General features: G+C 39.6%; 1 protein-coding gene across 4 annotated transcripts in view; it reads left to right on the plus strand.

Moving 5' to 3' along the window:
- LOC113149556 (ryanodine receptor 3-like) overlaps positions 1-24,876 on the plus strand; it is an 85,818-nt gene that overhangs the window by 19,564 nt on the left and 41,378 nt on the right. For all 4 annotated transcript variants that reach the window (XM_026341758.1, XM_026341761.1, XM_026341760.1 and 1 more), the window contains 32 exons: positions 2,334-2,408; positions 2,538-2,616; positions 2,978-3,090; positions 5,489-5,588; positions 5,786-5,879; positions 6,343-6,417; positions 7,198-7,354; positions 8,731-8,895; positions 9,876-9,997; positions 10,111-10,291; positions 10,421-10,556; positions 12,063-12,158; positions 12,250-12,368; positions 13,064-13,197; positions 13,329-13,570; positions 14,495-14,687; positions 14,974-15,190; positions 16,096-16,200; positions 17,571-17,674; positions 18,123-18,206; positions 18,366-18,525; positions 18,692-18,836; positions 19,076-19,281; positions 19,383-19,557; positions 19,890-20,098; positions 20,740-20,903; positions 20,993-21,041; positions 21,159-21,319; positions 21,842-22,004; positions 22,968-23,054; positions 23,246-23,472; positions 24,439-24,651. In XM_026341758.1, the coding sequence (XP_026197543.1) occupies positions 2,334-2,408; positions 2,538-2,616; positions 2,978-3,090; positions 5,489-5,588; positions 5,786-5,879; positions 6,343-6,417; positions 7,198-7,354; positions 8,731-8,895; positions 9,876-9,997; positions 10,111-10,291; positions 10,421-10,556; positions 12,063-12,158; positions 12,250-12,368; positions 13,064-13,197; positions 13,329-13,570; positions 14,495-14,687; positions 14,974-15,190; positions 16,096-16,200; positions 17,571-17,674; positions 18,123-18,206; positions 18,366-18,525; positions 18,692-18,836; positions 19,076-19,281; positions 19,383-19,557; positions 19,890-20,098; positions 20,740-20,903; positions 20,993-21,041; positions 21,159-21,319; positions 21,842-22,004; positions 22,968-23,054; positions 23,246-23,472; positions 24,439-24,651 (4,550 nt within the window). The remainder of the gene's footprint in view (positions 1-2,333; positions 2,409-2,537; positions 2,617-2,977; positions 3,091-5,488; positions 5,589-5,785; positions 5,880-6,342; positions 6,418-7,197; positions 7,355-8,730; positions 8,896-9,875; positions 9,998-10,110; positions 10,292-10,420; positions 10,557-12,062; positions 12,159-12,249; positions 12,369-13,063; positions 13,198-13,328; positions 13,571-14,494; positions 14,688-14,973; positions 15,191-16,095; positions 16,201-17,570; positions 17,675-18,122; positions 18,207-18,365; positions 18,526-18,691; positions 18,837-19,075; positions 19,282-19,382; positions 19,558-19,889; positions 20,099-20,739; positions 20,904-20,992; positions 21,042-21,158; positions 21,320-21,841; positions 22,005-22,967; positions 23,055-23,245; positions 23,473-24,438; positions 24,652-24,876) is intronic.

Below are 24,876 nucleotides of genomic sequence, written 5' to 3' on the forward strand. Positions count from 1 at the left end.
GCCTGCCTCATCGTCAGGTGTTTATATAAATGAGCCATTTCAGCGTTCAATGAAGCATTCTCCAGAATACTTGAAAGAATTGATAAGATTCTTTTATTGTTAAACAGGTAAAAATACATAAATAAATACTTTACGTGTAAATAAACCTGAATTGGGCTGGTTTGACGAGTGGGCGGGCTCTATGCTCTGATTGGTCCACAGTTTGTCAGTCAAAGGTGAGAACACCGCACCTGTAGTAACGTGACTAAAATGTTGTGTTACTGCTGGAAACAGGTAATTAGAACATCTGTAGAACTGGAACATTAACTAAAGTACCATAATATAGTACCATAATATTAAATGCTAACATCACTGTGTTTCTGTAGTTAGCTGCAGTAGCACTTAATAGAACACCATGTTGACTAGTTAGCAGCTAATGTTAACCAAAGGGCTAGACTATTGCGATAAATATCTGGGATTTAATTAAAGTCACTTGTTATTTCTATATTGGTAAAATATGAGAAGTTGCACAACAGGTTCACGAAGCAGGAGTGATGATTTTATCTAACTTGAATTCCAAGATCATTTGTACATTAACATTGACGTTAGCTAAAATTAACTTTAGCTATTGTGCGTTAACCTAGCTTAGTTAGCTCACCCAAGTTTAATTCTACTAAATAGCACTGTTCCATTAATTTAAAATTCATTTGTTTGTCAGGTTATTAACTTTGATGCCATTAACTGCAGCTTTCATGTAACAGAAGTATCTTTATTAATCATACTGTATTTATAAAATTAGCTTGCTAACTTGCACATTTGGCTAGCATAGTCAATCAATTAACTATAAACCTCCATCCACTGTTAAGTTGTTTGTTGTGGTAAAACCACTTGTTTTATATCGTATACTTCACTTAAGCAACATACTTTACAAGTGTCATCCACTTGTTTTATTTTGCTAGCAAACAAATTCACACACGGAATTTGTAAATAAATGTTGATCATTTTTTGTGTTAACAGAAAATGTTTATTAGGAATCCAAGTAAAAATAAAAAAGTTCAACCTTTTTGTAAGATACAACTTGTACCGCACCTCTTTCCCTAACACAAATGCATGTATAAACAAACTCGTCTCTCTGTTTCTAACAAATGCAGTCCAAGCTACTTGGGATACACTAGTCTACTTACAGGAGGGGCCGCAAACCAAAGGTCATGGTTCCTGGCAGTGATGTGTCAGCACAACAGCAGGCCTGAAATACAGGCTGGCCCTCTTCCTCTTTCTCACTCCCAGCTGTTGCTGGATACTCTTCCAATTTTTCTTTTGATCGAATCTTCACTTTCCATTTCTGTCTGTCTTATACAAGTCATCTGGGAGAGACTTGGTAGCCAGTTAAGAGCTAGCGTAGGGTCATGTTCATGGGACAGTTGGGACTTCTCTTTAGGTCAGTTTAAATCTGACCCTACAAGCAAACACACAATTTAACACTGACAGGTGGGCCAGAAAGAGGATAGCCTCCATGTATTGCTTGTTGGATAAACACTGCAGTTTCTGGTGCAGTAGAGCTGCCCTGGTCCTGGACTTGGTCCCAACTGTATCTATAAGTAGTTTTAATATTGTTTGCTAAATGAAAAGACAAAATTAGCTAGACTGTATACTGTAAACTAACTTCTGGCAAATATAGTATGTCTGTTTACAGGTCTGCTAAAAGTAAGTTCCACTGTGACAATATTTAATATTTAATTAACATAAATACAACGTGTGAATGACCAGAAACGAAACTTAATTCTTACAACATTTTAATGGGGAAACTGTGTCTTTTATTTGAGTGAACTAGATCTTGGGCCCTTTCCAAATATGTTGTGTTTCTCCAACTTACAATACAAATATGCAAATTCAAAAATGTTAATAAGGGGGTGGTTTATATGTAAATCCTATTGCTCATGGTATCTTGTCTTTTTTTTTTTACTGCTGCTAGAAGTTGATTAAAAAGGTAAGTAGAATATTCTTTATTTGTCACAGTAATGAAAAAGGAAGTCTCTTCACGTTTTGCTCAACTACTTCCTCACATTTCCTCAGGCATTTTGCTGTTGAATTTCACGGTTATTCTTGTTTGTCACAAGAATGGGAACCCAGTGTGGTACTATATTCATATTTGTGTTTGTTGGTTTGCTTGAGTGTGTAGTTTGTGTGTCCCTTCCTCTTTCCTTGTCTGTGTACTGCTTGCACACAGATGTGAATTAAAAGATACTTAATCTGTTCACTTCCATGCAGTTTACCTTACTGGGTCCAGACATCAAAGATACAGGAAAATGATAATGATCTGTTGGTTGTTGTTTTTTCCCCCCCATTCCTGGCAGGCGGGTCAGGGGGGTGGACACCGGACCCTGCTCTACGGTCATGCCATCCTTCTACGCCACTCTTTCAGTGGCATGGTGAGTACTGACAATATACTGCCAAGTACCAAATCGCTTATTTATGTACTTTAGCTTAATGAATGAGCAAGTCTCACCCACATCTTGTTTTAGTGTTTCTTTTGACCTAATTAATTTTTCACTAAACAGTACCTGACCTGTTTGAAGACATCAAGGTCTCTGACAGACAAGTTGTCATTTGATGTTGGACTACAAGAGGATTCAATAGGTACAGTATGACAAACATGTGCATTTTATTGAATTGACAGTTTTTACTTCTTTTCTTTGAATTCAGTACCCACCAAATGGCTTAACCTCGAGATGGTCTCAATACCCATGGGGAATACTGAAACTGGATGTGTACTTTGTGTGTGGGAGTGCTACATTTGAACTACAGCAAGAGAATTTCCAATATACCAGTCTTTCTAAAATTTGGATATGTTTATGCTTGTTGCTGCTCAGTTACTTTAACACCAAAGAGGAGTTGGCATCGTTTAAATTGGCACATGTAACAGTGTTGAGCAATAGACCTGCTCATATGTATATATTCCGTCAATATATGAGTAATGCTTTTGATTATTTGTCAATAGGAGAGGCCTGCTGGTGGACCATCCATCCTGCGTCCAAGCAGAGATCTGAAGGAGAGAAAGTCCGCATTGGAGACGACCTGATTCTTGTCAGTGTGTCAACTGAGAGATACTTGGTAAGTCATCCTCATGGATTCTCAATACAGTAGATCCTTTTATAGACCCTTTTGGACAGTTGTGCCAATATAGCACCACAGTTGATACTTCATTATGACAGTTTTGCATATTTGGCTAAACAGAACAACATCCCCCACAGTTTTTTTTTCTCCATACATACCATCTGCAGTTACAATATGATTCAGAGTGAAGCACAGCTGTGCATCGTGTAAGACATGTCAATGATGACGTTCACGGATTTAAAAATAAAATGTTGTTATGTTATGTTGACGAACTTTCAAAGCACTGCTGCAAAGTGAAACCCTGGAGGAGGGATAGGTAATTGGTCCGGTTAGTGGCACTGATGCCTTTGTCATCCAAGAGCTGCCTACACACTCTGCCCACATGAGGCCGGGCATTATCCTGCCCCAGGATGAACTCCAGGCACACTGCACCAGTATAATTTCTGACAATAATTCTGTCGATTTCATCCTGGTACTTCATAGCAGTCAGTGTGCCATTGGCTATGCACCATAGCAAGACAATTTAGAACTCAAGAAGATTCAGTCTAGGAGGATATAGAGAGAGCATTTGTCTGGGGCTACCACATACAAAATCATTTCACTTTTAGTGGTTGTCTCTCCTGTGTCCCTCCATTACAGCTGAAACCGATTACATTACTGATAAATGTTCTTCTCAAATGGACGGATTGATAGCCCTGAAGTTTACCTGACTTGGTGTTATACTGTGATGATTAAGTGTTCCCTTAATTTATTTTAAGTACTTTAGTATAAAGTGTTAAAGAATGTTGTCAATAGAGGATGATCTTAAACTCAACATTGCACAATAGAAGAAGATGCATTTTTAAAAGATAAGATCATGGTTTCATTGCTCAAACTGTTCTCATTAAATCCGCAGACCACTATACAGTTTCTCATATAGGAGATTTTTCGTCTCATGACTATTTATTGTATTTTCCTTTCTCTGCTTTGCACTTAATTCAATTTTGTTGTGCAGCTATGTTTGATCCTACCAAATGTTGTCATGTCAGAGCAAAACTGTCAGCCTCTAACCCTGCAAGAGAATTGTACACTGTGCCAAATGCAGAAATTACTTGTTTTTTTTGTGTGTGTGTGTATGAGGAGATTATGCTCCCCGCATAGCTGGTGTTATCTGCTTTAGTTCACGGTCTGTCTCAAAGGGCACTTTGGAAAGTTACATAGCTGTCTGGCAGCTCTAATACCTGTCTCACTCCAGCAAAGAGTGACAAGGCAATTCAAAGGGAAAACTTTAAAACTTTACTATGAACTGCTATCTGTAATTAAAATCTGATTATCTGTAAAGCCCTCTTGTTCAGTTACTTTTAAAAAATATTTTTAGGGAAAGCATCCATTTGCTGAGCTTTGAGGTAATGCTGCCTCCCTTATGCAAATATATGCTCCTGACCTCAATTAACTAAGTTGGTGAAGAGAGAGAACGGGGGGATTTTGAGAGGGAGAGTGATGTGCCGGGCATGGGAGAGTGAACAGTGCTGGCTTGTAGTGGCTGCTGTGGCCCTTCAGGGAGGGAAGTGTGCAATTAAAACAAAACTGGCAAAGAGCCAGGCTTTCATCTCCTCCAGTGGGAAATCTTCACCTGCTTTAGCACGAGAGAACCCCAACTTTTGAAGAATTAGACGCATCAAAAATTCAAGCAAAAGCAATCAGTGTTCTATTATTGTGAACAACCACAGAGATCACAGTGCAGGCTTTTCATGGTGTAGGCATGTCATTTTTTGCTTTGTGTCAAGTTGGGCTGATTTTTGTAATGGCAGTTTCTTAATGCTCTGTGTGTGCATGTCATGCTCTGCCGACATGTAGACAAGGAAAATACTGTAAACTGTAGAGGAAATACTGTACATTTATACAGTAAATCTTTGAAGCATCGAGGTGAACAAATAAAAAATACTAAACAGATGCTTCAACAAACACTTTGCTTTAACAGCTATGTAAATTGTAACAGTGAGATGGAATTGACAGAGAGGGAACACAATGTACCACATTTCTGCCAATTAACACTTTAGCTGAAGAGACATTTTGAGCTTCCACTCACCTCTGAATTTTGCCTGTAGGGACCTGGGAGCTGCTCCAAGTGTTTTTGTTGAAAGGAATTATTGCAGAATACTGTCTGGACTGTTGCATAGAGAAACACTGATGCAGCAGTGAGTTTCAGCCCCATAGGGTTATAACGTTGTTTGGCAGCTCCAGAAGGGAGACTCAAAGTCGTTTTTTGTGTTTTTTTTGTTTTTTTTTATATATATCTCTCTTCAAATCCCAACATAGGAACATCTTACACATCAGTTTTACTTTTGCTAACACAATAACTTTATTGCCAATTTCTTCTGTCTAAAGCTCTGTGTAACCTGCCTCTCTCTTGCAGCACCTCTCTATGTCCAATGGTAACATCCAGGTGGATGCTTCCTTCATGCAAACACTGTGGAATGTACAGCCAACCTGCTCTTCAAGCAACATGGCTGTAGGCAAGTTCAAGGCAACAGCAATCACAACTGTTCCTCTTCCACTTCTTTTAAAGACTTCTTAAATACTGTCTATGTTGAGGTCTCTAACATTTGTGCTTCCATATTGACTTTATCTTTGTATGTTTGAATGCAGAAAACTTTCTGCACGATTAAAGAGGAAAATATCTTGTTAAGTGTTACTGTTTTTGTCCTGTCAGGGTATTTGATTGGTGGACATGTGATGCGTCTTTGTCATGGACATGATGAGAGCTTGACCATCCCTGGAGCAGACAAGAGTGAGGAGGAGCAGAGGTAAATAGACAATTAGCTCAGTAATTGAACTACATTTTGTTAATGTCAAGTGAGTGAGATTAGAGAGTCAGTATTTTCAGCTCTCTGAAACTATCTTGAAATACTACTAATAATAATAATAATTAAAAAAAAAACAAAAAACCTAAAACAGTTGTTGGATGTGACAAATGAGGAGCAACAGTCGTTTTCTGCAAGATTACTTGGAGCCAAAGTGCTTTTGAAGGCTGCATCTGACTCATAGGTCCTGTGTGTGAAGGTAGTACATATCAATATGAAGAGGAATTATAGAGCAATTATCCAGCTCCAGAAATCTATAAAGGCTGTACATTTCACTTTGTCACTTCCATTCAAAGGGGCATTCACACAGGTTTTCCTCTGCTAACACTGTGGCAATAGCAAGAACTGTTTATTCCCAGTTTACTCAGAAATAACAGAAGCTTCCTTTTCTTTCTTCTTCTCTCAGGATAGTCAACTATGAGGCAGGTAAAGGAGCATCTAAGGCCCGCTCACTGTGGAGAATGGAGCCTCTCAGGATCAGGTGAGATAAGACCTGAATACACACGTTCTGGATAAAATGCACCATCACCACCAGTAAAATACTCAGATGTCGATGTCCTTTAGAAATGTGCATTTATGGAGGTGATTTTTGTGTCACTGCTACTGTACTGCTGATTATATAAACAGATCGTCTTTCTGTCCTCAGAGCTGTCACTACCAATTAGTTGTCAGATTTCCCCAGAAAGGGAGGTTCTGTTTACTGTCCCTTTCTATCAGCTTCTCTCTCAGTGTCACCCTCTCTCCTGTTCCACTCTTTGCTTTAACTGGCCACCCACGTAATTTTTCCCCAGTCACATCGTCTACCAGCTCTCACTGGGACAGCCTGTCACAGTCTGTGCACTTTGAAATAGTGCAGGTGCATTTATTAAGTTATGTTTTCCTTTTCAGTTAAGGGAGGAATTTTGAACAGTATTTCTTACAAAGCATCATACATGTAGAGAACATTGTAGAAGACCCCTCAACTGAGAGCAAATATAATAATATTTACATTGCTAACATTTCTCAGCTGACATACTCCTCCTTGAATATATTCTAATAGGGGAGTTGAACTTGCAATACAGAATAAAATAGCATTGTTTCTTCAAATAGGAAATTAAGAATGTGGGTCAGTATGTACATTCAAATAAATTAAGTTTTACTTTTATATACATTTTCCTTTCATAAATCTAGAAATTCAACAGGTCTGTCAAGAGTCAGTTATCTAAAACCATCCAAACCAGAGTTTTATCTAAAGTCCGTGACACCAGTTCTCTGTGTTTAGCTGGTCCGGTAGCCACATCCGATGGGGCCAAGCCTTTAGACTACGCCACCTTTCTACAGGCCATTACCTGGCCCTGACTGAGGACCGTGGACTGGTCTTACAAGACAGGAAGAAGTCTGACACCAACTCCACTGCCTTCTGCTTCAGGGCCTCCAAGGTTAGTGCTCATCATCCCTGTGTCATATATATGTACTTATTTGTACAACTCGACGTGCTCATTTGAACTAAGTAGACTAAATTGTCACGCTCTTAATGAGCTCATGACCCGTTATTATAATTCAATAATTGAACCTTTTTAAAACTGACGAGTAGACTGTTGATTGTAAATGTTTGAGCAAACATTTATATTGTCCACTGCCCTGATTTCAATTAGTCAGAGCATTTTCAATTACAAAATTAAGACAAATTTATCATCAAAACTGTAGTATATCAGTGGGGTTCACTCTGATTCAATGGGGGTTTTCAGGATAACTCATTTGTATTCTATTATTAGCTAATTTCTTTCCTTCAATTACCCAGTTCAGTCCCACACACTCTGTTCTGAACTCGCTCTCACTTAAAAGGCTCCTCATGTCTTCTTTTTTAATAGTGTATTCCAAAAATAAAGTGTCACTACTAAAATTAGCTCTGTGAAAGGGGCACATTGCTTATTTAAAATTCAGATTAAAATCATAAATAAGTGTTTCATTGATGTTCTGTTATATTTACCTGTAAATTATGCAGTTTCAGCCTAGAAGATGACACAAGATTACAGATTGATGGTTTTATTTATTTCTTTCACATTGTGATCTCATGAACCAAATGTTTTCATCTTTCTTTTGTGGACATGTCCTAATACAATAGGCATATTGCCCTTTATGTGAATATTTTTGTGCTCAGTTGTCTTCGCCTGTAGGGTGTAGTGAGTATATCTTTAGGCACCTTCCTGGCTTCACTGTTGAAGCAGTCTACAGCCACATTCACAGAACATTAATATGAACCTGTAGAGATCCTGTTATCTACAATAGGTACAGTATCAAATCCTCTTCAGTGTTGTCCACATCTGAGGCTTTAATTTTCCAAGCCATCCCACTTCTGGTAATACAGCATAATTGTTTTTAGTAATCACTATTCCTGCAGGAACTACAGGCTATTTATTTAGGTTTCATTAGTAAAATAAATAAGCTGTAGATAGACTCTCTCCCTCTACACATTGTACATACTACACAGTGCCAGTTGGTTCCCATATCTAAAAAGGTCAGTGGCTTGCCATGTTGAACATCGGCATTAATATGTTCCCTGCTACTTGCTGTCGACTACAATCAGCTCCATCGCTCCATCTCTGCTGAGCCAGAAATGTAAAAGAGCTAATGAGGCAAGCAGCAACCTCCTGGCAGGCCAGTGAATTTACTCTCCTCACCCTGCCTCTCAGATTACAATATAATTGCAGTATATCTTCATTTGTCATATTTCCATTTCTGTCTGCTTGTGTATCCGCTTCCTTTCCTTGTGTATTTGCTAATGTGTGTGTGATTCTCAATGTCACCACCACAGGAAAAGGTTGACTCGGGCCCAAAGAGGGATATTGACGGCATGGGAGCACCTGAGATCAAGTATGGGGATTCTGTCTGTTTCATCATGCATGTGGCAACAGGATTGTGGCTGTCCTACCAGTCGCCTGATGCCAAATCGTCTCGCCTGGGACCCCTGAAAAGAAGGGTAAATGGGTTAGCCATAAAAAATGAGATTTACACTGCATTTGAACAGATTTGTCATTAGAAAACCAGCAAAATAAGTGTTACTTTATGTCACGATTGGTTGCAGTTATCAGGAAATATCAACCCTCTTTAATTCCCTATAGCACTGTGCTGACAAAAACTATCATTGCGTTTATTGTAAGATCCTAAGTACTCTTCTGCTTATGTGACCATTTAAACTCATTTCTTTTTGTCTATTTAAAAACAGTGCTTGCATACTCCTGACACAGCCGCTCTCCTCACACATGTACCCGTCCTGTGCACATGATGTAGCAAACCATTTAAATGTGATAATGGGCTGCATGGAGGGTGACAGTTAGTTTTGGGTGAGACGGGGGGGGGATTAGGATGGTACACAAGCGCTGCTCATCGCTGGGCATACTTCCAGGGACATCAAACGCCACCTCATGCTGGTGCCAGGCGGTCCCTGCAGCCTTGGCAGCATGCCAGTGCACCTGACATGTTGGAGGTGATGGACAGTCAACACTTATATCGCCTCATCCCTTCTTTCTTGATTATGCTATTTGATTACAGTAAGTCAGGTAACGCTCATTGTAGCTGTGTAGATTCTTAAGATTCACTCTTCACACTGAACATATGACATATTGACTTTTCTTATAGCTTTTTGGTTTACTTTATTTTGAAATTTTGAATTTCATCTTATCTGATAAAGTGATATACATTATATCAAGACTTTTGGGGCGAACATATTGGTAGTTCGACTCAGATCCGCATGTCAGAGTGTCCCTGGTCCCTTGGTCACAAGAGAATTTGATTTCAGTCTGATTAGACAAAACGACAGTTATTAGTGTTTGGCTGTATTGCTGTCACCATTGTAGTGTTGTAGGCATATAATGATGACGATGACGTACTTTATCAATCCCCTTGGAGAATCAAATATATAGTTCTGTAATAAATGTGTATTTCTGTTTTCTGCTCTAGGCCTGCCTACACTCTGAGGGTCACATGGATGATGGGCTGACCCTTCAGCGCTGTCAGCATGAGGAGTCTCGGGCTGCCCGCATCATCCGCAACACCACGCTGCTCTTCACCAACTTTATCAAGTAACGGCTGGGTTTATCCGTCTCTGACACATACAACATGACAGAACTCCTAACAATGTTAATTCTTCTTTTGTTTGAGTCTTCTCCTTGGTCTTCCCTGTCCTCCCCCTCAGGGCTCTGGACAGCACTGCAGAGGGTGACTCCACAGCAGTAGGTGGGTACGTTGAAGAGGTGCTGCAGACGCTGAACGACCTCATCGAGTACTTTAAGCAGCCTGACTCAGAGCTTGAGCACGAGGAGAAGCAAGGTCTTCTTCGTTCACTCATTAAACGTCAAGACCTCTTCAAAGAGGAGGTGAGAGGATATTATGAAGCTACCAAACAAGATTATGAAGCTGCTGTAATAAAAAAACAATTTTATATCTTGTTACACAAGGGAATATACTGTGAAATATTACTCATGTCAATATACTCACATTTTTAGGGCATGCTGAGCCTCCTGTCCAAATGCATTGATCGGATGAACTTGTATAATAGTGCTGCTCATTTTGGAGAGATGGCTGGGGAGGAGGCGGGTGCAGCCTGGAAGGATATCCTCAACCTTTTGTATGAACTCTTGGGTAAGTGGACCTGAGCAAATGGATCACATGAAATACCCACATCTTCTGTCACTGCCATCAGCTTTTGACCCTGGGTAGACGTGCAGTATTAATCTTCCTTCAGTGTCTTCACTCAACCTTCTATACATCTGTCTTCCTCTCCTCCTTCTCCCTGCTCTTGTTTTTTGTATGCCACATCTGAGGTGCAGCTTTTTCTTACATGGGAGAGTAGACTGAAGCAAAGATTAAATGTCTCTGATATTATTTTGTGCAATAATAACTACCTTCCTTTTGGGTCACATCCTTCCTTCTCTGTGGTGAGGGGTGGACATAATATTAATATTTGCATAAACGAAGGCATCATTTACAAAATGTCAGCTATGACAGGTGCTGGCATTATCCTGTTCCCAGGGCCAGTGTTGAATGAATGAATGCTAAAACTTTGACCCTGAAAAGTTTTATTTTAGGCAACTTTTTCTTGTGTAGTTAGTTTTGCTGTCATTGGAGCTTTCCCATCAACAGCTTCCCCTCGGCTCACCTTGGCTGTCCTTGTATTCATCATCACCTCCCTCCCCATGTACTCCAACATGCACATACACACAAGTTCAAAACCCACAAATACACTCCTGTGTATACTACAGCCTTCTCCCCAGTGAGGTCACCCCCAAGGATGCAAATGCTGTCTGGTGAAGCAGGTTTTTCGTATGATGAATTGTGCAGTATTTTGTGTCCTGGCATACACTTCTCTTCTTAGTAAATGCGCTGGTCTCTTTTTAATGGAGTACATCTAGTACTAGATGCAAGTAAACTGTCCAGATAGTCAGACATCAGATTAATCCATCATGGTTAATGACTGCTCAGTCACCAAATATAGGGAGGGGAAAAAAGACAGAACAATTAGTTACATTTTTATTTTAAGTCTACACCAGCTATCAGTAAAAAACAGTACAAAGTCTGTCTATGTTAGGTTTTTCTCCATCTCTCTTTTAACATAACATTAATATTAACGTCTTCCACTCCCTGCATCCTTGACATTGCCCTTGCCTTTTGGTGTGGCTCTATCCATGTGTTCATAGTGAACAATAGATTTCCTGGAATGGCAGAATCAAAGGAGATTAGACATCCATCAGTAATCCTTTGCCTGTTAAATTGTTTCACAGGCATTATCAGTCCAGTGTCCCTGAATCTTAATGGTGAAAAATGAGACGGTAAAGTAATAAAAAGACTTCTTAATGTCGTGAGTGACAGAGAAGGGGCACAACGGAACACACCTTACATTTTTATGGAGAATAGAACTTCTGACTTGTGTGTGTGGTTTCACAGAATTAATTAATTTTAATGTCTACCCGTGGGCTGAAGATGTCAGACAGTGACTTAACAATGACAGGAAAATTGTGGACTTTTTTAAAATTTTAAAGTCATACTGTCTGCGGTGTACACTCTCAGTCATCTCATCAGTCAGCTGCTTGCATGTTATTTTCCATTTTTAACTGTCATTCATTTGTTTTGTCTTTGTACTTTATTTAGCTGCACTTATTCGTGGGAACAGAAACAACTGCACGCAGTTTTCCCGCAAGTTGGACTGGTTGGTTAGCAAACTGGAGAGACTGGAATCTTCATCAGGTATACTGGAAAAACACATTTTCTTCCTTTGCCCCACTGATTTTTGGAATGTGGTTTGCTTATTATATATTTGTTCTGTGTGACCTATTAGGCATTCTGGAAGTCCTCCACTGTATCTTGGTAGAAAGCCCAGAGGCTCTGAATATCATCCAGAGAGGGCACATAAAATCCATCATCTCTTTACTCTATAAGCATGGACGCAACCACAAGGTGGGAAAAAGTAGGAGCACAGTAACCTAAATATTAGCAAAATGTAGGACTATAATTTTTTTTTTTGTTAGAGTGAGATACTGATACTTTAATTTGTCGTCACATCATTTTAAACTGAATTAGCATTTTGACATGCATACCATTATTATGTAAACATGTATATTGCACATGTGCCAACACTAGCAGGTCACACTAACACACTGTAATGCAATCTAGCTAGTGCTAGTTATATTAGTAAATAGTTCCTATGGGGGTAATTGTTAAGGCATACTAAGGGTATAATGTAGACATTTACTGTAGTTTGTCAACATGCTATTTTAGCTGGATGCGTAGGAAACAATTTCTACCCAAAATCATGCTGCTATGTCCTGTTAAGATACAGTGCGCTTTATAAAAATCAGGGATATGTTTATGCTCTAATCATTCACTTTTCAGTAAGCGAACAGTAGCAGCTGAACTCCTAATATAGAGTAAAGCAGAGTTTGAAATGTTAGTTTACTGAAATCTTAGTAGCTGCTGAGTTGAAGCTTCAGATCAAATAGTTTTTTTGTGTTTGACATTCCTACCATGTGTCTTACTTGCACTGCTCAAATGAAAAATCTGATTGAGTAGTTATTTAAGAAACTAAAACTAAACTAAAATATATAAGAATTGCCTGGAAAAAAATTGTTATCTCATTGTTCCCCCTCTTTCAGATTCTGGATGTGCTGTGTTCTCTCTGTGTTTGTAATGGCGTGGCAGTGAGAGCCAATCAGAACCTGATCTGTGACAACCTGCTTCCCAAGAGGGACCTGCTGCTTCAGACTCGATTGGTCAATCATGTTCAGAGGTAAAGAAAGCCACTAGTTGGTGCTAAATCAGGCAGTGCTTTTATGGTTACTAATTAATATTATAATTTATTACATTTGATTATTATATGTAGTTTGCACTATTAAAGCTTCTTCTTCTTATCACCTTCAGTATGAGGCCTAACATCTTCCTCGGCATGGCTGAAGGTTCAGCTCAGTATAAGAAGTGGTACTTTGAGCTGGTAATCGACCAGGTGGACCACTTTGTCACTGGGGAGCCAACCCACCTGAGAGTGGGCTGGGCCAATACCAGAGGCTACGCTCCATACCCTGGTGGAGGAGAGGGATGGGGAGGCAATGGTGTTGGTGATGACCTGTACTCCTACAGTTTTGATGGGCTTCATCTCTGGTCAGGTAGACATCTTGACTTAATATTTTACTTCTGACTGTTCTTACCAGAAGGTGACGGACACAGAACCAATGGAAATCTGAAAATGTAAAGAAATACAAAGATGAGATAAAACGTTATTAGCAGTGGTATCAAACACAGAAATCAAAGGAGAGACACATTATAAACGGGTACATTCATGCATTAATACAACAAAGGCTACTATACAGGGTCCGAACACACTAAAAATGTGTCAGTGCCTTGCTGTGTATCAGGCTTTGTAGCCACAGTGTGGTCAGAGTGCCAGAATGTTGGTCAGTATGATGTGGGTGGGAAATGTTGAATAACATTTAAAATATTTTTTATGGTGAAATTTCCTACTGTAAGGAGAAAACCTAAGGCTGAATCTATTTTACATTTACTTAAGATGAGATATAGAAAAAGTCTAATGGCTTTGGTAGGACTTGATTCAACTGATCGTTGTGTGAATAATGCAGGAACCTGCTCTACTCTCTCCTCATTGCTCTTGACATTTTCCACAGGAAAAAAAAAAATCACATCACTCACCCTGATTGACTCATTTTCCACAACCAGAGTATTTAAAATAATTTGCTTGTGTTAATAGCATCAACACAAGTAATTTCTATGAGTTCACATATGTTTTCTTGCCGCTATTTGTATTTGTTTAGTCAACTCTCGCCTTAGTCCTTTAAGTCTTTTGAATGCCATCTTGTGTTTGCTCTCACACTAAATACATTCACTTTCTCACCTTTCTAGTCTAAGTCTACTTAAAGACCCATCACCTAACCCCATCCATCCTTTTTAAAACACTCATCACCCATTCCACCACCTATCTGCTCTCTTTTCCTCACCCATCATACTGCCCTACATTAGCAGTGACTGTAACTGCTATCCATCCTCACTCTCTGTCTTTGCCTGGTGTTGTCTAGGCCGAATCCCAAGGGCCGTGGCCTCCATTAACCAACACCTGCTTAACTCAGACGATGTGGTCAGCTGTTGTCTGGATTTGGGCGCTCCCAGCATGTCCTTCAGGATCAATGGGCAGCCTGTTCAGGGCATGTTCGAGAACTTCAACACAGACGGATTCTTCTTCCCTGTTGTCAGCTTCTCTGCAGGTGTCAAGTAAGGCTGTGCATTTTTAATGTACAAACAAGAACAAGCTGCAATACAGATACAATTTTAATTTAGCTGGAGCCATTTTTACGCTACCATGCAATTACAGCTTGTCAGCTTTTGTAACTCTAGATTTCAAACAGTGATGTAGTATTTTAATTAAAATTTTAGAATTGACCCCAAGTGCAGCTCTAGTTTTTAACATTTTTTAAATATTAACAGTGAAGTTGGCAGGCACAATGTAAATATGTAACATCAAAAGATATTACACATTATTGTATTATTAACTTCTCAGGGTCCGTTTCCTGTTGGGTGGGCGCCATGGAGATTTCAAGTTCCTGCCACCTGCTGGTTACTCTCCGTGTTACGAGGCACTGCTACCCAAGGAGAAGATGCACGTAGAGCCTGTCAAGGAGTACAAGAGGGATACTGAGGGAGTCCGTGACCTTCTAGGAACCACGCAGTTCCTTTCCCAGGCGTCTTTCATCCCCACTCCTGTTGACACCAGTCAGGTGAGGATAGTATCCGTTTATTATTTATTTGGTAAGGCAACCCAGACGTCACTCTGCCCAGCCACATTCCCCAACTCCTCCTGGGGGATCCCCAGATGAATGAGCCTGGATAACCTTCAAAGGCTGGGTTTTGTATTCATGATCTCATTCTTTCCATTACTACCCATGGCTTGTGACCATAGGTGAGGGTTGAAACATAGAATTGTAAATTGAAGGCCTTGCTTTTCGGCTCGGCTCTCTTTTCACCTCATTATTGCTGATGATGGACCAATCCTCCTGTCCGTCTCTCTCCATTTAACGCTCACTTCTGAACAAGACCCCTAGATACTTAAACTCCTTCATTAGGAGCAAAGACTCCCTACTACCTGGAGACAGTCCACTGTTGGCTGAGAACCACAGCCTCAGACCTAGAGGTGCTGACTCTCACTCCAGCTGCATTACACTTGGCTGCAAACCACCACAGAACATCCTGAAAGTCAGAGCCTGATGAAGCCATCATCTGCCAAAACAGAGATGCAATACTGAGGTCGCTGAACCAAACACTTTTGTCCCCTGGCTGCTTCTTGCATTCCAAAGGGTAGTACCCTGGAAACCTGGAAATTTAGCTGCTTTTAACTTTAAATGCTAAATATTAGCATGGAAATGATTCACGACATTGTATTTTATTATATTTTCCATCTTTCCAAAAATACTGGACATACCTTTTTTTTTTTTCCCCCTCCTCCTTTTGTGACAATTTGATATCTCATACCAATCAGCCAATCAGCGTCATGGCTAATCAAGCTTAAAACTGACCCATTCCAATAGGTTGATCAAACATTGCATCTTTTTTTTTACTGTAAGAAGTTTGAAAAGAAAATAATCCTTTAGAATTTAGGAATCTCTCATGCAATTAATCTCTGCAGATTGTTCTTCCCCCTCACCTGGAAAATGTCCGGGACAAGCTGGCAGAAAACATCCATGAACTGTGGGGGATGAACAAGATTGAACTGGGCTGGACCTATGGCAAGGTAAACCTACAATCCATCACATTCAGCATACAAAACACCCTGGGTGTATTTGGAAGCAAGAGTCACTTAGGTCAACTCCAGTCCCTCCAGCAAAATGCATGTTGTAGCTCATTAACTCGAACAACTGAGAATGTAATAATGTCCCATTTTTACATTAGACACAGCTACTAAGTGACCAGTCTGTTAACTCTTTGTGAAGGTAAAAAACAAAAGAACGAAAACAAAGAAACATAAAAGCAATCAAATATGGCATTTCATTTATATTTATACGTATAAATCCATAGCAAATCGATCCCAATCAAAGCCTTAAAATAATAAGCAATAATATATAAAGAAGTGCAACACTGTTAATGAGATTATATATGCAAATCTCCACCATGGTCCTGCAAAGTGTCAAAATTATACTGCATCAAAGGTGCTTGGTGACAACCGCGTCAAACATTGTGCGGTGTAAATGTTTGAATAATTATTCAGACATTAAAGTATAGGATGGGATAGTGAATTGCAGTTAACTTGCAGTACCTCCAAAGACATTAGTCACTTGTGTTCACTGCAGAATGGGAAGGCCGTTACAAGTCTGATCACATATACTGGCTGTTTTGTGCTGTAGTGGTTATCACAGAATCAATTCAGACAGAGGCCATCACCACTGCAGCCATTTAACAAATCTAAATGAGTGTCTCACCTTTCTAGACTATGACATTCACATTAATTAAGACTAGGACAAAGCCTAAATGAGGGTATAGCACTGGTATTATTGTTGTTATTATTATTATAAAGGACAAAATCTATGTTCAAGTAGCTGCTTCATATTTTATTTTAATGCAACAAGCCTTAGTAAGCTTAGGATGACATTTCACCGTTTTAAAGATAACGCTTCTAAGGAAAGTAGCAAATTCGTTGCAGGCAGGGTGATATTAAAGTTAGATATGGCTTCATTGTTTTGTATCTGAGTGCTTGTCTGTACTGTGTGCTCATACCTTGTGTGCACATAACTTGTATTTAACCTTTGTCAATAGCAGACAAAGGTGCATTATCAGAAAACGTCACTGGCAGCATTTTATTAGGACTCTGGAAGTAGCAGTTTAGTTCTCTCCGGTAAACTCTCTTGCAATATAGCTCAGCCCCCTTGTAACACAACTGTTTTCTGAGTTGATTTATGATTATCTCTGCTTCATTAAAAAAACAGCACCTGCAGTTTAAATTAGTCGAAAACAAACAAAAATGCATCTGCTAATTTCCACTGCAGATAAATTCAGCTGCAGCGTATTTTCTGAATACTGGTAAACAATCTTATAAGAGCAAGGAAAAGAAGTACAGATTTGTTGTGGTGAGGTGAAAGTAATTTTGCTTAACTGCTTTCTCCCAAGGTTCGTGATGACAACAAGAGGCAGCACCCTTGCCTTGTGGATTTCGTCAAGCTGCCTGAAACTGAAAGGAACTACAACGTGCAGATGTCTAGCGAAACACTTAAGTAAGGCCAAGCAGTTTGTTAAATAATCCAATTACCTATTCAGGCAATTGCAGCTGCTCTCTGCTGAATGCTGTGCACGAACAGATTAGGGCTAAGATTAAATCAGTTCTTCTGATGACTTGCATCTCCTGAGTGAATCCCAGCATTGATTTTTAAGAAAGCTTGCCTCCAAAGCTTATTTGAGCCAAGTACAGCGTCTCCTGACTGTAAAAACATTTGGCTTGACTCTTTTAAAGCAACCTCCAGTTACAGTAACCTTCAATCAGACATGCAGTTTGATTACAATCGGTTGTTCCTCATATTGCATTGTGTGTATCTACACAACCAAAACTAACTGTACTGACTGAGTAAAATGTAATAATGTAAAATCAGCTGTGTGAAATTGCAGGTGTTTTTCAATTGATTTTGCTGATGTGCTATCTGTTTCACAAGTCTGTTTTATCTTCAGGACCCTTTTGGCATTAGGTTGCCATGTTGCCCAGGTCAATGTTCATGCTGAGGACGATCTGAAGAAAATCAAACTACCCAAAGAGTATGACTTTATATTGATATTTGTGTATTTTAACAGAAGAAAGTTGTATGTGTATATAATTTCTCAGTTACAGACCCATTAACCAATATGCAATTTACAGGGTAAATGTTTCCAAAAATAACCATGGTATCTTTTGTTGATGCTGTGTATTGTCTGCAGCTACATGATGTCTAATGGATATAAGCCTGCGCCACTGGAACTTTCTGATGTGAAACTGACTGCAGGTCAGGAGGTTCTAGTTGATAAACTGGCCGAGAATGCACACAATGTGTGGGCCAAAGACAGAATTAAACAAGGATGGACCTATGGTATCCAGCAGGTAAAATACACTTGTTTTCTTACTAAGAAAAGATCTAACTGCCAAGTGATAAAATCATTACATTAAAAGTTAATTGTAGCCAGATAATGGCTTTATTTAATTTGTATTAATTTATATTCTACTAGAGTCTTTTTACAATACGCTTTGTTTTCTTTGCTTGGTTCAGGATTTGAAGAGCAGGCGTAATCCTCGCCTGGTACCATATGCTTTACTGGATGAGCGCACTAAGAAATCTAACAGGGACAGTCTGAGAGAGGCCATCAGGACCTTAGTTGGATATGGATATGACATTGATCCCCCAGACCAGGAGGGTGAGAGAATGCCGTAGACATGTCAGAGATGTATTTTTGGCAACATTAACAATTTAGCTCAGTCTGTTCAGATCCTATAATCATCTTCAAACTTAGCATATCCTTTTCAATTTAAATTACTTGACCTCTGATTGTATAATTAAATACTGAACATGCTTTCTAGAATAAGCTACGTATACTATTTGTGTCACTGGTTAGTTGTTATTTAATAATAACTTGAGTATTGTGCCTCTTGGTAGTTGTTCATATGGAGGACGATCAGAGCATTGAGACCATCCGCTTCTTCCGTGTGGAGCAGACATATGCAGTGAAGACCGGGAAGTGGTACTTTGAGTTTGAGGTTCTCAGTGGAGGAGATATGAGGGTTGGCTGGGCCAGACCTGGATGCAGACCTGATGTTGAACTAGGAGTAGATGACCAGGCCTTTGTCTTTGATGGATATAGGGTAAAGTTGTTTATGCTATGCTTGACAAGTTGAACAGTATGATCACCTTTCTTACATGATTATATGGTATATACTTCAAAAACGTTGTCCTTTTTCTTAAGGGTCGACGTATGCATGCAGGCAGCCGCTACTTTGGACATCCTTGGAAAAAGGGTGATGTCGTTGGTTGTATGATCAATATGGAGGACAAATTTATGATTTTCACCCTGAACGGAGAGCTCCTGATCACCAGCAAGGGCTCTGAGCTTTGCTTCACTGATTTTGAGACGGAGGATGGTGAGTGTGCCATAGTCCAATGAATTTTAGTGCTAATTTATTCATTTATTCTGTGTGTTTTCGCCATGATGTCTCCAGAGTTATGATTGGGCTTGTTTGGCAGTTAGCAGGAGACACAAAAAGCACAAATTGCTTAAGTTAGTGAACTTGCATTCTTCAGGACAACACAGGGGATGCAGTCACAGAGGAATAACGTGATTAAAATTGATTTGTTGAGTGAATTTTGCGGTACTGGCAGTTTGCAAACTACTTCTATGTTGTACATGACAGTACACTGATGAGCTTTTCAAGGTTGATATAGATACACAATTAAAATTGTGTATTCCCCCCAGGTTTCATCCCTGTGTGCAGTCTGGGAATGTCTCAAATCGGACGTATGAACTTGGGCAAGGACGCCAGTTCTTTTAAGTACTACACCATGTATGGTCTCCAGGAAGGATTTGAGCCCTTTGCTGTCAACATGAACAGAGACATCACCATGTGGTTCAGCAAGCGCCTGCCCACCTTTGTCAATGTACCCCAGGATCATTTGGATATTGAGGTGAAAAAATATTACCATTAATATGTGGATGGGGGTGTCAGTTACTGGCTATCAAGGCTGCATGGTAACAGCAGCATCTGGGGCATCTCTCTGGCGTAGTAGGTAATGTACGACCTCTGAATGTCCTACTAGGACGGGGCAATATGGCCTAAAATATATATTTTTCACATAAATAGATGTATTATTTGATGGTGATGTTCGATTTTGCCCCTCTGTATATATTTACTGTCTTTACCTACACTGTAAGCTAATCAGCAGTAAGCTGTAAGCAGGACTACATACAGTAGTTAAAGGTGCCCTGAGATTGTAGAGCACACAAAGTGATGCACAGAAACTCTCAGTATACAAATCAAATTACGATTGGAATTGTCAAACTAATTGGTGCATGTCCCAAATCTCAACAACTGCCTTACCCAAAATGATTTTGTTGATCTAAATCTTTTAGGAGGCGCTTCAGAACATGTACAAAATGAACCACTAGACAAACTTTTTCAGGACAAATTTACATTTAGTCATTTGGTAGACACATTTGACACACATTGTGTTTCTTTAAATGTTGCCTAGAAAATTTGAGAGGCTGGTGTTGATAGACACATTGGTGTTGTATGTTGATTTCCACCTATTGACTATTAATTCCTCAGGTGACAAGGATTGATGGAACGGTAGACAGCCCCCCGTGTCTCAAGGTCACCCATAAGACGTTTGGCACCCAGAACAGCAACAATGACATGGTTTACTGTCGACTGAGCATGCCAGTAGAGTTCTATTCTGCAGACAAGATTCTGGACGAGTCCTTGAAACTCAGGTTAGACATCAACACCGCGCTGAAACAGCACTGGAGACTTTGTTAAATGCAAAAAATAAAACCTGGTTTTGTTTTTGTGATTTCTGCAGCCATCCTCCAAAAGAAGATGGAACTGTTGACTACGGAAGCATCACAACTGTAAATCAACCTACATTTTCTAAAACACAAATGGCTCCTGAAAAAATACTGTTATAAATGGCAGCTTTCTGTCTATAAAGAGTAACCTATTGTGCTGTGTGTGCTTTTTCTTGGCAGTACTACCACTCAGTGAGAGTGTTTGCTGGACAGGATCCTGCCTCAGTGTGGATAGGCTGGGTCACGCCAGACTATCATTACTATAGCAAGAACTTCAGCCTCAGCAAGACACGAACAGTCACAGTCACCCTGGGAGATGAGAGGGGCCGTGTCCATGAGAGGCAAGCACTATTAATACTTAAAATTTATAGCAAGATTTAAGAGGGCTAGTACATACAGGCTGTCAGCACTTGGTGTTGTAAAATAAAGAAATACCAGTGAATTTAGAAAATGTGGGATGTTCATACAATATTGTTTAGGGACCACATATTATGTGCAGCGCCTTTATCAGCTGAATACATTTCTTCAAGTTAAATATACAGTAAATAAATATAAAATTATTACCAGTATTGCAGTGTTCTAAACATCCCCATCTCTAATTGGACCTTGGAGTGATGGTGCTTTTATGGCTGAAGAGCCAAAGGTATAATATCTTTATCAGCCTGTTTCAATCCTCCTTCAGTGGTCAGCGAAGTAAATGAGGAACTTAAGAGAATAAATATGAATGAGGAAAAGATTCTCAAAAAACACAGATCGATGAATGTGGTACATAATTAAAAGATGTCATACACAAGTTCTTTCTACATGTAGGTGTTCACATGGATTAATGCAAACCAAGATAATTTTGTGCTTTATTGTTGCAGTGTTCAGAGGAGTAACTGCTACATGGTGTGTGGAGCAGATGCAGTCAGCCCATCTTCCTCCAACCGCGCCAACTCTGACCTAGAGATCGGCTGTCTGATTGACCTGGCCACTGGCCTCGTCTCTTTCACTGCCAACGGCAGGGAGCTTCCTACAACATATCAGGTAAATAACAGCAATAACAGCACTTTAATGGGGCTCAGAGGACTGAAGTGCAAAGATAGTCTTACTCATAAACGTAAGCTTGTGCATTAAAGTGTGACTACAATCAATCTGAAAATGCAGGTTACTGCTACTAATACATTTGGAGTCTGAGAACTTTTTTTGTCTTCATTGTTTTAATAAATCTTTGATAAAATGGCACCTGTGTGCCTGCATACACTTAAAAGATCTTCTACTGTATGTTCCTCTCAGGTAATGTAAACACATTTGTGCTGCAGTAAATTGGACCTGCAGAAGAGCAGTTAGGGAAATGATACAGCTGAATTCTCATGCGTATTTCAGAACAGAGAAATAACAAAGCCACACATCTACTCATTAATCCTCGTCTCAGCTTAAAGACCTTATTGAATATTTAGACATCAAACTGTCTCTGTTTTTGTCTCCTTGTTTTTTCTACTCATTTGATTTATCCGTGAATTGTTATTTTTCTAAAAGGAAGCCCTGGATATCAAGAGGCTTTTACTCTGATGAAAAGCTTTTTGTCCACTTACCTCAAAGCTTTGGTTGTTTTTCTGCTTTCTGTCTTTGTATCTCTCTCTCTCTCTTATCTTCTTTCTCTGATGGTTGTAATCAATACACCAACTAATACTCATTGAACTGGTATTTAAAATGCAGACTAATCCATGATCTTAGAAGTTGAATGCCTTCAGACATGCTTTGAGCAGACATCAGTAGAACACAATGCTAAAGGTTAGAGCTGCATTAAAGATAATAACGGGTATCACAGATTTTAGATTCCACTGAGGGTTTAGTTCTCAGCATTTCACACTAATAAATTGTGCCAATAATCTTGTGTTGCAGTACTCTTGTTTTGTTTTGGTGCATATTAAATCCAGTAAATCTCATGTGAACATAAATTATCTTGAGTTTGTACATGATGTTTATATAATATATGTATATTTTCAGGTGGAGCCAAATACCAAGCTCTTCCCAGCGGTGTTTGTACTCCCTACTAGTGCAAACCTGTTCCAGTTTGAATTTGTCAAGATCAAGGTGTGTTTCACTCCTAACTAAAGAACTAAACATGATGTAGTAGATGTTTATATCTTCCATGCACCCACTGTGTATTTAAATCTCTTAAAGTTGATTTAGGTGCATGTACACTATGACAACATGTACCTATTTAGTTTTCTTTTAATGAATGCTGCTTTGTCTCTCTATTTGGCTTCTTCCTCTGTTCTCAGGACGCCATGCCACTCTCATCAGCCATATTTAAAAGCGAGCACAGGAATCCAGTGCCGCAGTGCCCGCCACGATTGGATGTACAGACCATCGTGGCTGTGCTGTGGAGTCGGATGCCAAACACTTTCCTCAATGTGGAGACGGCTCGGGTCAGCGAAAGACACGGCTGGGTGGTCCAGTGTCTGGAACAGCTGCAGATGATGGCCGTACATATACCTGAGGAGAACAGGTCTGCTGCAAAGATAAAGAGTGGAACAATTTGTAATAATGCATACCTTCTAAGATTCACCTGAAATACATTAGTTCTGTGTTGGTTATACTGTCTTGCAAATCAAGGTGAGATTACCAAGTGCTGCTGTTAAGTAATCGACACAGCACTACAGAAGTATAGCCCCTTTCCTTGGGTACACTGAGGACCCAAAGTTTAGGGCTAATTGGACAGAACGACATGGAAACAAGAACAATTATCTTATGTAATATTTGGTGGGAATTCCTTTGCCACTGTTAATGACTGCCTCTGACTCTAAAATGCTTTCCTTGGTGGCTGCAGCCAACTTCAGATGCATTTGGCTGAATCTGAGTACACACAGCTCTGCATTCATCCAGGTGCTTCTGTCAGCAGTGAAATCAATAAATGCCAGTCCTTTTGGCAGCCATACAAGACCAAGCCATTAGAGAACTACCACCATGTTTGACAGATGAGAAGGTGTGCTTTAGGCCATGAGCTATTCCTGATTTCTTTTCTTTTTTATAGATGTTGATTTCTGTTTTATGAATCCATCGAGCTATGTTCCAGAACTCAGCCTACTTTTATTTATTTTTGGCATGTTACTGGTGCCTGTGGAGTCTCCTTTGCGTTGCAATATGCGTTTCCTTACATCCTGGAGAGCATTTTTGACATGACAGTCTACTTAGAGGGAATTGTATTCAGTATGCAAATGATCATGGTCATAAGTTATTTACCAATTTTTTGTTTCCTAGATGTCCTAACTACCCTTGATTATCTTCTTTATCTTCATGGTCATGTCCTTACTCATCATATTAATATTATATTCATCTACATGGCAACTCTCTATCAACTCAGAAACACACAAGCTCTTTTGTACATGATCTAATCAGTATGTGTACAATCTAATGCATTACCCACACAAGACATCTCTTATTCATAATACTCTTCTCTCTGTACTTCTTTCAGGTGTTTGGACATCCTAGAGCTATCTGAGCATGAAGACCTGAGAAAATTCCACTACCACACACTGAAGCTGTACTGCGCCCTCTGTGCCCTGGGAAATACTCGTGTTGCTCATGCCCTCTGCACCCACTTGGACCAATCACAGCTCCTCTACACCATTGACAACCAGTACCTCTCTGGTATGCTGAGAGAGGGCTTCTACAATGTCCTTATGAGGTCTGTTGCACTGCCACCTAAGTATTTTGAATAGGCTTTATATACTGTATAGATACCTTACTTCTCTATATCTCTGCAATAAAGGAAGTTAAAGTTTAATGTTGCATTGTTAATATTTTATAAGCTCAACTTTCGTGCATGGAAATGAGGAGGTTGGCAGTAGTTTTACTCATCAGGAAATCTAATGATGATCTGTGATAGAATTATTACAGCACCAGCTCCATC

Source organism: Anabas testudineus, chromosome 24, assembly GCF_900324465.2.
Source record: "Anabas testudineus chromosome 24, fAnaTes1.2, whole genome shotgun sequence".
Classification (NCBI taxonomy): domain Eukaryota; kingdom Metazoa; phylum Chordata; class Actinopteri; order Anabantiformes; family Anabantidae; genus Anabas; species Anabas testudineus.